This window comes from Vicugna pacos, chromosome 15, assembly GCF_048564905.1.
Source record: "Vicugna pacos chromosome 15, VicPac4, whole genome shotgun sequence".
NCBI classification, from domain to species: Eukaryota; Metazoa; Chordata; class Mammalia; order Artiodactyla; family Camelidae; genus Vicugna; species Vicugna pacos.
In genome coordinates this window covers 33,507,817-33,522,672 of record NC_133001.1, presented here as the reverse complement: position 1 = coordinate 33,522,672, position 14,856 = coordinate 33,507,817, and the positions used below count along the sequence as shown (strand labels likewise).

The 14,856-nt window shown below is 43.7% G+C and overlaps 1 protein-coding gene and 1 long non-coding RNA gene across 8 annotated transcripts in view; both read left to right on the top strand.

The window, feature by feature from the left end:
* LOC140685736 (uncharacterized) overlaps positions 1–3,858 on the top strand; it is a 173,311-nt gene extending 169,453 nt beyond the window's left edge. For 3 of the 7 annotated variants that reach the window (XR_012059102.1, XR_012059100.1, XR_012059097.1), the window contains one exon: positions 1,607–2,909. This is a non-coding gene — a long non-coding RNA (uncharacterized lncRNA). Of the gene's footprint in view, positions 1–1,606; positions 2,910–3,132; positions 3,442–3,692 lie in introns of those variants that run through there. The other 4 variants (XR_012059099.1, XR_012059098.1, XR_012059101.1 and 1 more) reach the window with 4 other exon arrangements.
* Positions 3,859–4,849: 991 nt separating this feature from the next.
* Positions 4,850–14,856, top strand: part of TMEM178A (transmembrane protein 178A) — a 48,574-nt gene continuing 38,567 nt past the window's right edge. Inside the window, exon 1 of the mRNA XM_072937876.1 lies at positions 4,850–5,344. Coding sequence (XP_072793977.1) covers positions 4,945–5,344 — 400 coding nt within the window. The 5' untranslated portion in view covers positions 4,850–4,944. The remainder of the gene's footprint in view (positions 5,345–14,856) is intronic.

Sequence of the window (14,856 nt, the reverse complement as noted above, 5' to 3'; positions counted from 1 at the left end):
ATGTGAAAAAGAATGGTGACATTCCGTGGTGTGTCAGTGAAATGAGAAACTTATCAGGCACCGTCTATTTTGGGGGTTTGCGGTATTTTCTGGTTCCTGGCTTCTAGTTAGTGACAAAATGACGTGATGAATTACCACGTGCGTGGGGCAGAAGGAGCACTCTGGTAGGTGCTACTTCTCAGATTTACTTTTGGCTTTGCCCTGGACTAAATTGACACATATACAGAAAATATCCTGTTTCCTCCAACCCCTAACGGAGATGTCATCTATTCCACTGGGCTTAACTGTATTCTTCCTTTTGGAAATTGATCTCTTTGTACTAGGTTTCCCTGCTGAATTCCGTCTGCACCTCTGTGAAAGCACTCAGCTCAGGCATCCCTTTTTATAGCCTCCTGCATGTCTGTCTTTGTCCTCCACTAACCTAAAACTCCCTGAGAACACAGGCCATGCTTTTTTTCATCTTTGCATAATCCAGTGGGACCCAGCACAATAACTTACACTGGAGGTGCTCAATAAATGTTACTGAATCAAAATAAACTTGTTATAGGGGATTGGTTTAGAATGATGACATTAACATAAGATACCTCATTTATTTGCTGAAATGACATATTGTAGATCAAAAATTTAATTGACCCTATCCTCACATTAAATGCTAGACAAATGTCTGATATTACCAAGAATAACCCCTACTCTTTATGAGAGCCAGTGTGTGGTTTTGGTTAAACTGCATAGTATAAATTCTGTGAAATCTAAATGTTTGAAATGAGGAAAGATACTGCTTTTGATCTCAGCACTGGGGCAAAGGAGAGAAAACATTTTAGAATATTCATGGTTAGCATGGTTAGCTTAGCATGGGTATGTCAATAAATTATTGCCATAACTCTGTGATAATTGGAGACCTCTGGGTGTATGTGTGTGTACCTTTTTGTAAGAAAATATTTATTCAAGAACTTTCCAACTGTATAGGGAAATACGATGAATGTCATAAAGCACCTAGATATTATAAGTGTGCTGGAAGAGGCAAAAGTGTTTTGTTTTCTAAATATTTAAACATGTCCAACACATCAGTTGGGATGTTTAAATGCTATGGGAATACTGACAGTAACAAAGAAGGACTCTAGAGTAACATAGAGGAGAATTCTCTCTAATCTGGAAAGGAGACTTGGATGCTGAAGGATGCCATCAACAAAATAACATTTGAGGAAGGTGCATTTGGCAAGTGTCCAGGATAACTTCTGGAAGAACTGCATGTGAATCTGGTTGTCCTGGAATCATGGGGGCGGAGGAAGAAGCTGGAATCATAATCCAGATGTGAAGTGACAGAGGTGTAGTGATAGGAAGCGAGAGAAATGTAGGGGAAAGATTGGCTGCAAAGACATTTCAGAGGAAGAATCCCCACCACTCTGTGAATGTGACAGATAATTCCAAATATTGAGTCTGAGTGACTTGAATGACTTGTCAGCAGCAGCAGCAGAGAGAGAGAGAAGTGAGGTGGGGCAGTTGGACCATAGGGAAACACAAGACTTTACCTTCAGACATACTGAATTCTACAGTAGAGTGGGACCCCCAGGACTAAATTCTTCCACTCTCTCCCCTGTCATTATAGGACACTTATTCTCCAAGGGAGATACTGGGGATATCAGAACTGGAGATGGCAAAGAGAAACTTAAGACAAGTGAAGAACAAACTAAGTTTGAAAACATCATCGAGGGCGCAGCATCGCCACAGCTAAGACATGCCTCCGCGTTCTGGTTGGATATTGGCTCTCCCATCACCCTGACTCCCCGCCAAGTTAAAAGCCCTCCTGCATCAACTGCATTCTGGCTCAGACGTCTGCTTCTACTCGTCTGCAGGTATTTAGCTCAGGTCAAGGATTAGACTATGTCAACTTTATGATTTAAAAATGTAGGAAACAAAATTCTTCTTTTACAGTTGCCCCCAATATGGAAGCCTCCAAGTCTGTCAGGTAGACACATAAATCCAAGATCTATATGCTGACGATAACACCAATATCTCCGATGGAATCCTTTTGGTAAAGTTTAACTCATCCTTTGAGAACTAACTCAAAAATTACTGTCTCTAAGTAGCCTTCCTGACTCCCCCCCAGGTGGTTAGTCTTTTCATTGTCTGTGTCCCCACACATTTTGTTCTTATTTCTACTAGAGTGCACAGAAAAATCTACGTGTCTGTCTCATACCACGAGACTGGGAGCATTCTGAAGATGGGATCCATTTATTCATCTTTGCGTTTCCCACTCCGCTAACAGAGTGGGGTTAGTGGATGCTATTTCATTGTTGGAAATATCCAAAAGAGAAATTTTTAAGAACATGGATGGAGCAGTATGCAGTTGCTGTAGCAAAACCTGCATACACATCATATGTCACATCCCTGCTGATGCCGTTAATGCTGCACCAGCAGAGGCAGCGCTCTCATTACATGCTGCTGGCCCATATTTGTAATGTGTGACATTTTTTATGAAATACTGTCAAGGGTAATCCATCATATAGTAACCATTGGATTATATGCTGAGACTGGTCTTAAACATAGACATAAATGAACTTCAAGTATAATGCTATTTCCTGAGAAGGAGTCTGATCAAAGGGTTCCAGCTAGGAAAATGAAGCAGAGCCTTCTGTTCTTTTACGTTAAACAGAAGTGCCTGAAAAAGAGGTTTCCTTCTGTCTACTCCAGGTGGGGACATGGTTGGTTATTGTGTGAAGATAATCAGGTGACTCTGAAATGTGGCAGAATGTTTATTTCTTGTAGTACCTCAGTGTTTGTTTGAAAAGGGGATGAAGAATTGCTAAGGGTTTGCCCACCCTTGGGACTTTCAAGGTTTGTAATAACTTTATCTCACAAGGCATTTTTTAAAAATAAAAGGACACATGACAACTTGAACGAATTGCAGATGTCAACTGTGGGCTCACAGTTAAATATATTCTGTCTGTGTATCCATAAAGATCTAGGATTTTACACATATTATAGAACATAAATAAAAAAAGGCTTCTAAGTCTCACCATTTTTGTGCAAATCCAGATAAGACTCCTTTGATGAGCTTAGTGTTTCCTGTTAAGGAAAAGATTATAGGTGAGAGGAACACTAAAATTATAATTCTTTGTCTTCCTTAATTAGACTTGAGCTCACCATAGATCTTGCTGAAGCTGTGAGAAAACCCAAGCAATAATTCACATTGTCAGGTCAGCAGAAATGGGCACAGGAGTCCAATATGACTGAAAGATTTGCTTAAGTGATCTATCTGTGAACTGAACGGCTCAGAAGAGGTCCACAATCTTGATGGGAAATATACCCTCTGAAAATGCTCAGAGTACAAACAGCAATGACAATAAATCCCAGCAAGATTCTTGTACCACCTTTACAGATGTCATTTCAGAGGAAATATATGTCATATTAATACCAACTGATGTGGGGCACTAATTAATAAGTCCCATTAAATTGTGGAGTAATGACATTTAGCATCTAATGAATGCCTCATAATCTTTTGATCATTAATATTTCATAGCATAAGAACACAAGAATTGGCATTCCTGGGCCCACGCAGCCCAGTTTTCTGTCTGTGACTTGGCCCCAAGGGCATTAAAAGGCACTAGGGTATTGCTCCTCTGTTGTAAGACTCCACAACATAAGCGATTAACTCTTTCAGGACCCTGGGTACTAACGTTTCCTCATTTTAGGAAATGTGAATCTGCCAGCCATTCTCAGAATTGACATCTGTGACTGCAAGGTGCCCTGGAAAACAGAAGCAAGCTGAGATGTTGACTGTGATGTGTAGCACTGCTTGGTTGTTGGCCCTCCCAGCCCATGCGAGAAACTTGCACAGGAGAAAAAATTCATTCCTTTGATTCATTACCAAGAGCTTTCTTTATTCAAAGGCAATAATCACCTCACAGAGCAGGTGCCATTGCAAGGGCTTATTGATCCTACGCGATTCTAGAAATTCCAGGAGGCCGTCACTCGAGCGGGAGATGGAGGTGGTCATCCAAAAAGAAGCCCATTTCCAAATGAGCAGGCTGAAGTGAAGTGGCAGAAAATCTCTGGTCATGGGTCTGTCGCTCCAGTGACACTCAGAGCCTTTTCTTTCAGAAGAGGGGCTGGAGCGGAGCGAGCGCTGAGAGGTGGCCATGGGCAAGTGACAGGGAAAGGGAGGACGGCAGGGAGAGAGCTGCCAAGGGGCTGTCAGGCTGCAGCCTTCAGGAGAAAGGGTCCTCAGCTCCGGATCGAGATTCCAAAGAGTTAAACATCACCACGCAGCCCGACCTGGAGGGGATTTGCTTCTGGGTACCAAACGGGACACTGATCAAAATCAACTTGGACAAGTGACGAGACCGAGTCCTATGCTGGCGGATGTCTTCTCAGGTCGTTGGAGGGGAGGGGACGGCAAGCAGTGAGCTTGGGGGTAGAGGAGAGAAGCGTCGCGTCCCGGGCAGGGAGAGAAAGGACGAGGAGCGGGGAAACAGAGGGACAAAAAGAGTGGGGGAAAGAGAGAGAGGAAGAGTTGAAGAAAAGTAAGGGTAAAGTAGGGACGGGGTTAAGGGGAGAGAGGAGAGGGGAGGAAAGTGAGGGCGGCGAAAGGGAAGGGGTCGCCGGAGAGCCGGGCGGTCCCGGAGATCGGGAAGTGGGGAGGAGGCGAGGGGGTAAGGCCGGGCGGGGGGCGTGCAGAGCCGGGCGAGGGGGTTGGGGGCGGGGGCGGGGGCGGGAAAGTGCGAGCGGCGCCGGGAGGCGCGGGGCGGCGGGCCGGGGAGGGGGCGGGCGCGCGGTCGGAAGGGAGCCGAGGAGGGAGCGCGCCGGGCCGGGAGCCGAGGGCGGGCGGGAGGTGGGGGGCAGGTTGGGGAGCGCGGGAGGGAGCGCCGAGCCTAGTCGAGGCCAAGCGCATTGTGTCTGGCGGCGGCGCGGAGCCCACCGGCGGCCGCGGCGGGGCGGGCAGCCATGGAGCCGCGGGCGCTGGTCACGGCGCTCAGCCTCGGCCTCAGCCTCTGCTCCCTGGGGCTGCTGGTCACGGCCATCTTCACCGACCACTGGTACGAGACCGACCCCCGGCGCCACAAGGAGAGCTGCGAGCGCAGCCGCGCGGGCGCAGACCCCCCGGACCAGAAGAACCGCCTGATGCCGCTGTCGCACCTGCCGCTGCGGGACTCGCCCCCCCTGGGGCGCCGGCTGCTCCCGGGCGGCCCCGGGCGCGCCGACCCCGAGTCCTGGCGCTCTCTGCTGGGGTTCGGCGGGCTGGACGCCGAGTGCGGCCGGCCGCTCTTCGCCACCTACTCGGGCCTCTGGAGGAAGTGCTACTTCCTGGGCATCGACCGGGACATCGACACCCTCATCCTGAAAGGTGAGCGGCGGGCGCGCCCTGCTCCCTGGCGCCCGCGCGGGGAGCGCAGCCTGAGGCTCCCCGGGGGCGCGCAGGTCCCCGCCGCGGCCCCCGCGCATTCTTTCATCTTCCCCGCCGCCTCCTTTCTTCATCCCTCTCCCTTTCTTTCCCCTTGGCCTTCCTTCTTCCCTCTCGCTCTTTTTCCTTTCCCCGACTCTCTTTTTTCCTCGTCATCCTGCTCTTTTCTCCCTTCTTCCCTGAAGTCTCTGCTTCAGCCCCTCTGCCTCTATCTCCTTTCCCCTTCTCTTTCCCTCGCCTCCCGTCCTTCGCTGTCTTTGTACACCTGCCTGACTTGGAATGCATGTGTGGATATTCCGGACGCTGCTCCACAGGAGGGTAACAATCAAAAAACCCCGACCTTTCCCAGCCTTCCCTCAAGTTGTGCTTTCCTTTTAGAAATGCCTTTGGAAGAAAAGTGGTGCAGACCTCCCAAGAGGAGGAAAAGGATTTTCCCTTGTATTGTACTGATGTTGGGAGCAGACAGAACTGATATAGTCGTGCCAGCCTGGCAGACTAATGGGGAACTAAGGAGGCCGCAGAAACCTTCCTCCAAACCCACGAAGTGCAGGGTTCCTTTGGGTTAAACCTCAGATAACATTAATGCATTGGTGGAGGCAGCTGATCGCAGTTAGGACATCTGGTTTTTTTTTTCACCCTTCCCAATGACTGGGCACACAGCATCCTCAGTGTTTAGTCACACCAGGGCAAGAAGAGCGGAAAACCCGACGAAGCCTTTTAAAGTAGAGCTTTCGGGATTTTCGCATGGAGTCACTCTACAAAATCACTCTCTTACATTTGAGATACCTTGTAAGCTTGTTTTTGTTGTTGTTTGGTTATTTCACACTGAACTATAGAGCATCAGTTTGCCCTTTTGAAATCTATACAACACCTGACTCCCATGCGTGTAATCAAATCCTTTGAATAAATATATATGTATGTGTGTATATATAGATATGTAATTCATGTAAAAATATTCAAAGTGACAATCCTATTGCTGAAGCTTCCTTCTGACTTTCAGAGCTTGATCCTTAATATAAATTCTTTTTCTCTGAGTTGAAAAAAAACCCGCCTTCTTTCCCTTGGAGTCATTATTGCAAAAAAAAAAAAAGGAATAAGTCTAAAATCAGTACATTTTAACATTTAGTAAGCATTCAGGAAAGCAAAGAAAGAGATTTGTGTTGAATTCCAGTTTGGAATGGAATTACATAGAAAGGAGAGGGTTAATAACATGTTGGCCTTCGGAGTCTTGTCAGTTGGCATATTCTTCATTTCTCAAGTGTGTCAACTTCCTCCTTCCTGTGGCTAGCTCAGCCGGGGAATGCCATCTGAAATCTGTCTGTGCGTGGAAGGACTCCAGCGCTTTTGGGGGGGAATCAGATACAGTAGCCTTCCTTTGGGAAGTGCACTTTATTCTTTCCTCTCCTAACTTGCATCCAAATCTGATTTCTCCTCAGGAAAATGCTGCATAATTAATTCTGATAGTAGCATTGTACATGAACAAACTGTAAAAGCTGAATGTGGAGGCTCTGTTATGGAATGCTCATTTAGGAAAGGCAATTTTGAAAGCTAAGCGGTGTAGTCTGTCTTTGGAAGTGACAGAGCTGCATTTCCTTACACTCTTCCTGTGCCTAGAGTATTTGATTGCATGTAAATTGGATCTGAAGTCATGCCTGGAACAGCAGAGTAGAATTCCTTCAAACCAGCGGCAGGAGAGGGAGCCCACAAGACAGTTGCTCATTCCCCGCCTCCGCACCTGCCCTGGCTAGCTGAGATGCCTGGCCCCGGGGGCAGTCCAGAATCGAGTAATCCTAGAGGCTGAAGGAAGTTTGGAGGTGATCAAATCCAACCGCCCACCCGCTGCTCAAACTCCCTTCTTCTGTAAGTCTTTCCAACAAATGGTTATCCAGCCTAACACTTCCATGAGACAGAGCTGTGTACTAGTTAAAAGAATTCTGTTTTTCTAGTCATAAGTCTCAGATTTGTACTATTGATGGTGTTTAGCTCTTCCTTCGTGTAGAACGCTAAAGGGTTCTAGGCTGTAACTGGAAGACGTGGGTTCCTTTGCTGGCTCTGCCGCTAAATCGCAGTGTTTCCTCCACATGCCCCGTAGTTTTCTTGCCTGTAGTAGGAAGGCTCACAACTCTTTAAAGGATTTTATGATTCTAAAGTCTGTCACTTTTGTACTAATAACAATGTTAAGTTAGTTTCCTGGGAGGTCAATGAGCTGACATTATTAAGACATGAGGAGTTTGGAGAAAATGACGGATATTTGGTACATTGTAGGATCATAATTTGTTGTCTGGGAGATGCCAGAGTGCCTCAAGTCTTTTCAACATTGCTACTGATCTACTTTGGGCTACTTATATAACTCTTGTGGATCTCAGTTTCATCATCTGTGAAATGAACAGCTTTAAAAATCTATGATTCTAAGAATAATTTGAACAGATGATTTTTGACGCCCGTGTTAGGTAAACATTATTACCTTTGTTTTGCCATCTGACATTAGTGGCTGTGGTATGAATGTCTTAAATGAGCCCTGTATATCTAGAAACTGACATCACATCTAATTTAAACATGTGGACATGTTTCATTCTGTCTTCTCTGAATTACGTTGTGAGTCCGAACATTTAGAAATGTTAATGATAGGAAACAAAGACAAGCAGACTCTGATGGAAGAGTCGGGAGCGGTGGAAAGGGCCACAAGGAATGCCTGGCGTATTTAGTGAGCTTTTGAGAGAAGAAGAGGTCAGCCTTTCTTCATGTGGACTTAGAGGGCAAAGCCGGATGGATGGTGGGTAAAAGTTGCAGAGGGGAAAAGGTAGAGTTGATGATATGGAAGACTTTCTCACAATTGTTACTGGAGGCCAGGCAAGTATTTCTGAGCGATTAGAGGAGAAAGAAACATACAATGTGAACAATGAGAAATTGGTTTAGAAATGCAGCGTATAGGCTCTGTAGTGTTAATCTACTTGAGAGAAATCACATGAGCCTGAAAGCAGTGGTCACTTTTTTTTATTTGGGACATTTATTTGGGAAAATCATCAAACTCTGTCACCCTTTCTTTATGGTTCTAGTTCACTTCTAGGCTGGAGTGACCCTAGAAGGTCTAGATTGGACCTCCAACCAACCTTCAATAAAAATGAAGGTACAGTTATTGATAAACCCAGTAAGGATCAAGACTAGAACTCCCTGCTATTCTACCAGGCTGACAAAGGACCCTTCTACCAGCACAGTTTAAATACAGTGGTTTTTCTAGCCGCAAGTCCCCTTACTAGCACAGTATTGTCCAATCCGCATTTCACTGTCTTGCCCACTGGAATAACATGGGAGCTTACAAATGCTTTAGAGGTAGTCCCACACTGTATTTCCGTAGTTTACTATCCAATGCCATAAATGCCCATTGAAAGCCTACTGTGTGTACGGTGGTGTTAGGAAGATTTCAGCTACACAGGGGAGGCGGGGTTCTTTTGTGTTTGAGTTGATCAGTTGCCTAAGTTATTTTTCCCTATGGGCCCTTCTTGCAGCTATCTTTTGATGCTGAGGAAGCTTTGCTGGTCTAAGTAAAGACTGTCTCTGATCAGTATGCAAATGAAGTCATCCTCCGCCCAGCAAGAGGAGGGCTAGAATAGTGAAGGACTTGAAGGAGCCTTGTGGGAGGAACTTGAGAGAACTGATTTAAAGAACAGGGCCTCAGGCCCCGCTGTGCCACTGGGACTGTGATGTTAGAAAGAAGCCTTCAGGCCTAAAACTCACAAAGAGCCCGTAAGGTAGATGGGGATGGGATGGATCATATATGGAGCCCAGGGATTGAGAGGGGTGACCTAAAGATAGGTTCTTTATTCCCTTGTTCATCTAATTTATTAACTCAGTGAACATACATATTGAGTGTCAGGTATTGTGCTAGGTGTAGATGATATGAGTGAACAAAATAGATAAAAAAGCTTGCCCTGATAGAGTTGACATCAAATGGTGGAGTTATTTTCTAGTGGGTTACACAGTAACTACTCTTAGTAGGCTATGGGAGGACCACTTTGGGAAGGCTGCTAGCACTGGTGGGTAAATGACAGGAAATACAGTGCAAAGTGCTGGAGAGCTGTACCCTTTGGGGGACGTCTGGCCATTTCTGTTCCAAGGGCAATTCTTATATTTAAACTCCGGGATGAACAGTAAAATAGGAGGACAGATGGAAGGAGACTCAGTTGGAAACATTATATAATGCTTCTTTCAGTTACTGAAAACACTGACTTTAATAAATAAACATTGATGAGTCTTGTGAATACATTATGTGGAACTTTGGAGAAATTAATTTTGAATAGAAATTAGTCATCAAAATGATATTGAAAGTGCCAACTGTTCTAACTGGCCTTCACTTTAATTAAAACAAATTTAATTAAAAATTTTCATTAAAAACAACTGGCATTACTTTTCAAATATATATACCTTGTTTACATAAGCCAAATCTTAATATGATATATTGCCTGCAAGATACAAAAGGGAAATGAATGTTGTAGTGTTTTGTTTTTATGAAGTGAAAAGTGAGAGAATTTCAGAAATGTGAAGATTAAAATTCTGTGGGCGTAATGTTAACTTGTATAAATCATTTGGGATTGAATTCTTGAAACTTGAAATAGAATATGTCCTTGTGGTTTCAGAGCATTTTTCCTTTAATGAGATAAACAGAGATCTCAAAGACAGTAGGACATAAATACTTTGTCATTTTGCTCTCTGCAAGAAAAAGAAAGTAGGAGAATTGGTTGGAATTCATTGGGTCTCTTCTTCAGTCTGCTAATGATTTATCTGTTTCCCCTGTTGGCTTATTTTCCATGAAATTAATAGTCTGTGTAGGACCCACCAAGTTCTACCTGACACAGAAGAAACAGATTGATGATTTTCTTCAGCTTGTTTGTAGACCAAAGTATCATTGTGTTAGAATAATTATCTCCCAAGAGCAGATGTATCTGGGAAATCTGAGAGACTAGTACTCTTTCTTCTTCCTGACCCATTTGTTCACATACTGTTCACGGACCTTCTCTTGAACCAGAAGATGCTGCTGGCATAGGGGTTCCTCAGTTTTGGGGGTTCCAGGGGTATCATTAAGACTTCCTTTTCCTTTCTGTAATTCTCAAGGCAAGTGGTGTCCAAAATTGTTTTAAGCATCACTCTTTGTCACTGAGATTTACTCATTTTAAACCTAGGTGCATGGACTGTACTAACATACACATCATAGAGCACAGGTGAAAGCAAACTTCGAAGGGATGTGGTAATAAATAGAAATAGAAGTTCAACTGTTTTCACCCTACCCACATTCCAGAGAACTGCTTGTGTGCCCGCCAGCATGTACACATTCCGTCGGAAGACTCCTTTTCCCATTGCCCATCAGCAAAGTCGAGTTTCTCATCTGGGCAGAAGAAGGAGCATTTTTTCCCATCATGGCTGAACTCTACGATGGGACTTCCAGTCCACCGCTGTATCACACATACTCATCTTGTACATAGGAGAGAAGAAGATGCGTTTTATTTCTGTATCATGCCTGACACTAGGCACAGTGTTACCTGTGCCTTTTTGATTAAACAACTGCAAGCTCATACTACACAAATCTTCATGACTAGATTTGTAGTTTTGTCCCACAGTGTCTTGAGGCTGAACAGACCCAAGTGTGATAACCTATGTTTCAACACAGCCTCTTGCTAACACTCCTGAAGGTTATCTTGCAGAGAAATTAAATTCTTACTTGCCATCCTGCTATCCAAAAAAGACACCTGATCCCATCCTTTCCATCTGCCCAGGGAAGTCATCTCTTAAAAGTGATTTAGAAATGCTAAAAGTGGATGGTGCTTTAAGTGGTTTGTCATCAAAATTGCCAGAATCAATGACATTTCTATTTGCCATGTCTTATAGATAACATTTAGCAATGGCCTTGGGGGGGAGAAAAAAGAAGATTTTTTGGCTGTGTCATAGAAATTCACATCACTTATCCCCCCATCACTGCGATTTCTTCCTTAGCTCCTGATTTTTTTTCTTCAGAGCTCAAAAAGAGCCCTCAGACCCCATCAGGCAGACTGCTCGTAATTGCAAGTGTTCTCGATTGTCACAGAAGATAGGCTTTTGTTGGTGGAGCGTCTGGAAGTTACATTTCATTGAGGGAGACACCCAGTGCCAGTGCTAAGTGTGAGACCATGCGTGGCAACATTGAAGAACTCTAGGCAGGTCACAGGGTTTTCCCAACAGTTACCAAGAGTGAACTCTCCTTCCATCTTCTAGTGCACCTGCAGTGCAGTCTACCCCGGATAACTGATCCGTGACCTCTGCCAAGCAAGCCATGACCTCGGGTTGGCTGTCTCCTTATTCCTTGAGGCCACCTTTCCTGTGTGCACCTTATCTTTCAGAGGGGTTCCACTGTCCTTCTTTGATAGTCAATTGTGTGACCACCTGAAGCCTATTTCCTTGTATTATTTGCAATAAAAATAACCAAATATGCTCACCCCCTTCACTTCCCTCCCTCTTGCAACTGGTGAAATGAAAGGAAGAAGCTGAAAACAACCAAACTGGAACTTTGGCAGATAATACAGATAGCAAATATATCTCCTTTGGAATAATACATTAGCTCAATAGATTGGGGCAATTCAGATAAGATCATTTCAACCCTGTAGACTTGCTTGAGGTTTAACAAATTAGTCTCTTCTCCAATTGATATATTTTTTAAAACCTCACACCATTGCTATTGCTGAAAGCTTTGCACAACTGGTGGTAACGATTTTTATCAAAATAAAGGCATTTGTCAATAGAAAATGGACTTTATCTTCAAAACCTGGTAAAATGTATGACAGTTTATTTGGGTTTTTTTTTTTTTTTTTGCCTTCTTGCAGCATTTCCCTGTGGTTAAAAGTGATTGCAGTGATTAATCTGTTTATTGCAAGTTTTAACTAAAAGCATGTGACTGAACTTTTTGGAGCATGAGAGAGTCTGCCTGGGCCGTCATGAAGCTGACAGCCTTTGTTTGCTGCAGAGTAACGTGAAACTGCAGGCTGTTCTCCATCTTTCTTGTAACTCAGCCAGATAAGCTGATTGCAGACCAAACAATAATGTCATGGGGACACCCATCAGGGAACGCATTAGCAAGTGAAAAGGGGAAACAATACAAACCATATTTCAGTTTCTGGTATCTTGACTTACTGGGGACACACTGAATTATTTTCTATAACTTGCTGGATGTCCCCCATTGTTCAGATGTCTAAGTATTTTGTTCATAGGTAAAAATCAATCAACTCATTCCTCCTCTAGGGATCAAAAGGATGTCATGTGTTCCCTTTTGGCTTTTCCAGGTTATTTGATACCACACAGGCAGACAGGGAAGCGATTCCAGAAATATCCGTGGGAAATTCTTAATATATAGATAATTCCAGAAGGTTTAATTGTCCCTTTACAATAGGTCGCTCAACTGTAAATCAACACCCATGAGTCCAACTGCCACTCCAGTAAGCACTGACTTGCATACTTAGGGTCTGTAACAGGCAAGGTTGGGAGAGTTGGGGTGGGGATAGAGGCGGGAGGCTATCTGTGAATTGGATCTCTTTTGCATCCATTTTGAGACATTTTAATTTGGTGTAGGGGATGTGAGCATTTGCTTCACTCAGAAATCAGTCAGGATGGGGAGGGTATAACTCAGTGGTGGAGTGCGTGCTTAGTATGCACAAGGTCCTGGGTTCAATCCCTGGTACCATCATTAAAAAAATTAATTAAAACCTAATTACCTCCCCCCATAATAAACTTAAAATGTGAAGTTATAAAAAAAATCACTCAGCAATGTTCCTGGGTGTTGAAAAGAAATGCTTTTTGAAAATGAGGCTGCTTAGTGAAGAAGATGGGTGCTATGTCCTACTCGTCCTGTGAGGTTATGCTTTCTCTAACTACACCCAGAGTAGTGAGGAAGAACATCTGAGGAGGTGGCTGATGGGTAATTTGAGTTTGAATTAGCATTCTTATGTTCTCACAATTTTGAAAACTACTTCTAGTAATGCTTCGAGTTGTTGTGGCATTTTAAGCCTGTACATCCTGTTAAATGGTATTCAAGGAAGTTACCCTGAAAAACAAGAGAGCTGATCACCTGTCAAGTGACTGAAGAATTGTGGAACTGATCATGAGAGTGACAGTTTGACATAGTGGAAAGTAAACTGTAGAGGGGAAGAAACCAAAAATATAATGGCCGTTGAGAATCACCGAGTCTGCACCAATGGAAGCTTAGTGTATGTTGTATGCCACCGGTACTTAATCACTTATTCCAGGTGATTTAATCCTCAGCGTCTAACATATTTTGGGGAAACTTTGTGTTCAGAAAATGGAAGTATTCGTTGAAGGAAACTAAAACTAACAGATACTACAAAAATAAAGAGGCTGAACTTGAGTGGCAGGAAGAGTGACAGTGACTGCTAACATGGACATTTCTGAAAAATACTGTCTTTTTGTTCAGATGTTTAAAACAAACAAAACAAATAAGGCACAAGGAAACCGTTTACTATTCAGCAGTGAAAGATAAAATCCAGCCGAAAGATACCCGCTGAAGAAACATCAAAGTCATGTGTTTTTTTCCCTTTTTTCTCAAGGGTTACCTTTTTCTTTCTGAAAGAAACTCAAATTGGTTGGAGGAAAATGAGTAAGCACATGTAGAATCAAAGATTCATAGAGTTGAAAGGAGCTTTGAGCCGTGATCCTCACCCAGTTTTTTTCACTATGATGCGGTGATAGGTGATTTTCACGTGTGCTACACGTGCCTGTCAATTACATCATAACTCCCTCCATTTCTCTCTGAAAGTGTATTTTCAGAATACCTGCGAAGGAAGGGATGTTGTCATCAGCATAATCTCAAATCAATTTTAATTTATGAAACAAGAGTCTGTCATTTGGATAGGGGAGGCGCTTTGATCTTGTGTCAGAAGAGGCTTAGAGACTGCAGTCTTATTGGCCGTGGAAGTGGGGGCTTTATCCAGATTGTCTAATTTTTAGGGGTGAGGCTTGTACAGGGAGCTGATGGCTACTGTGAGCATGGCTACTTCAGTTTCCCAAAGTCATCGCCAGGCACCACCACTGATTTGGAAATTGGGAGCTGTATTAAAATAACTCATTACCTGTTAGTCTGCTGAACCGGTCCCAACACACCTAATTTGAGAAAGTTTAAAAAAAATGACGGGAGAAATCATAAAAGGTCAGTTTGATATGTCCTCCAAATGTGACTGAGTTATTGAAATAAATATGTCTGAGAGCCCCTGAGAGACATTAAACAGAGCAATTCACCATTCAGTAAACCACACGTAAGATGATTCTGCTGCTGTATTTGATTATGCCGTGGGGGAAATTGAGTGCTTCTTACTAACATGCCCTAGATTTTCATTTTGGAAATTTGTGGCAGGGGTCTTCTTCAGAGAGTGTTTTTATTTCTGAATTATCACACAGTTCTTGTTTGTGCACTTTCCTAGTTC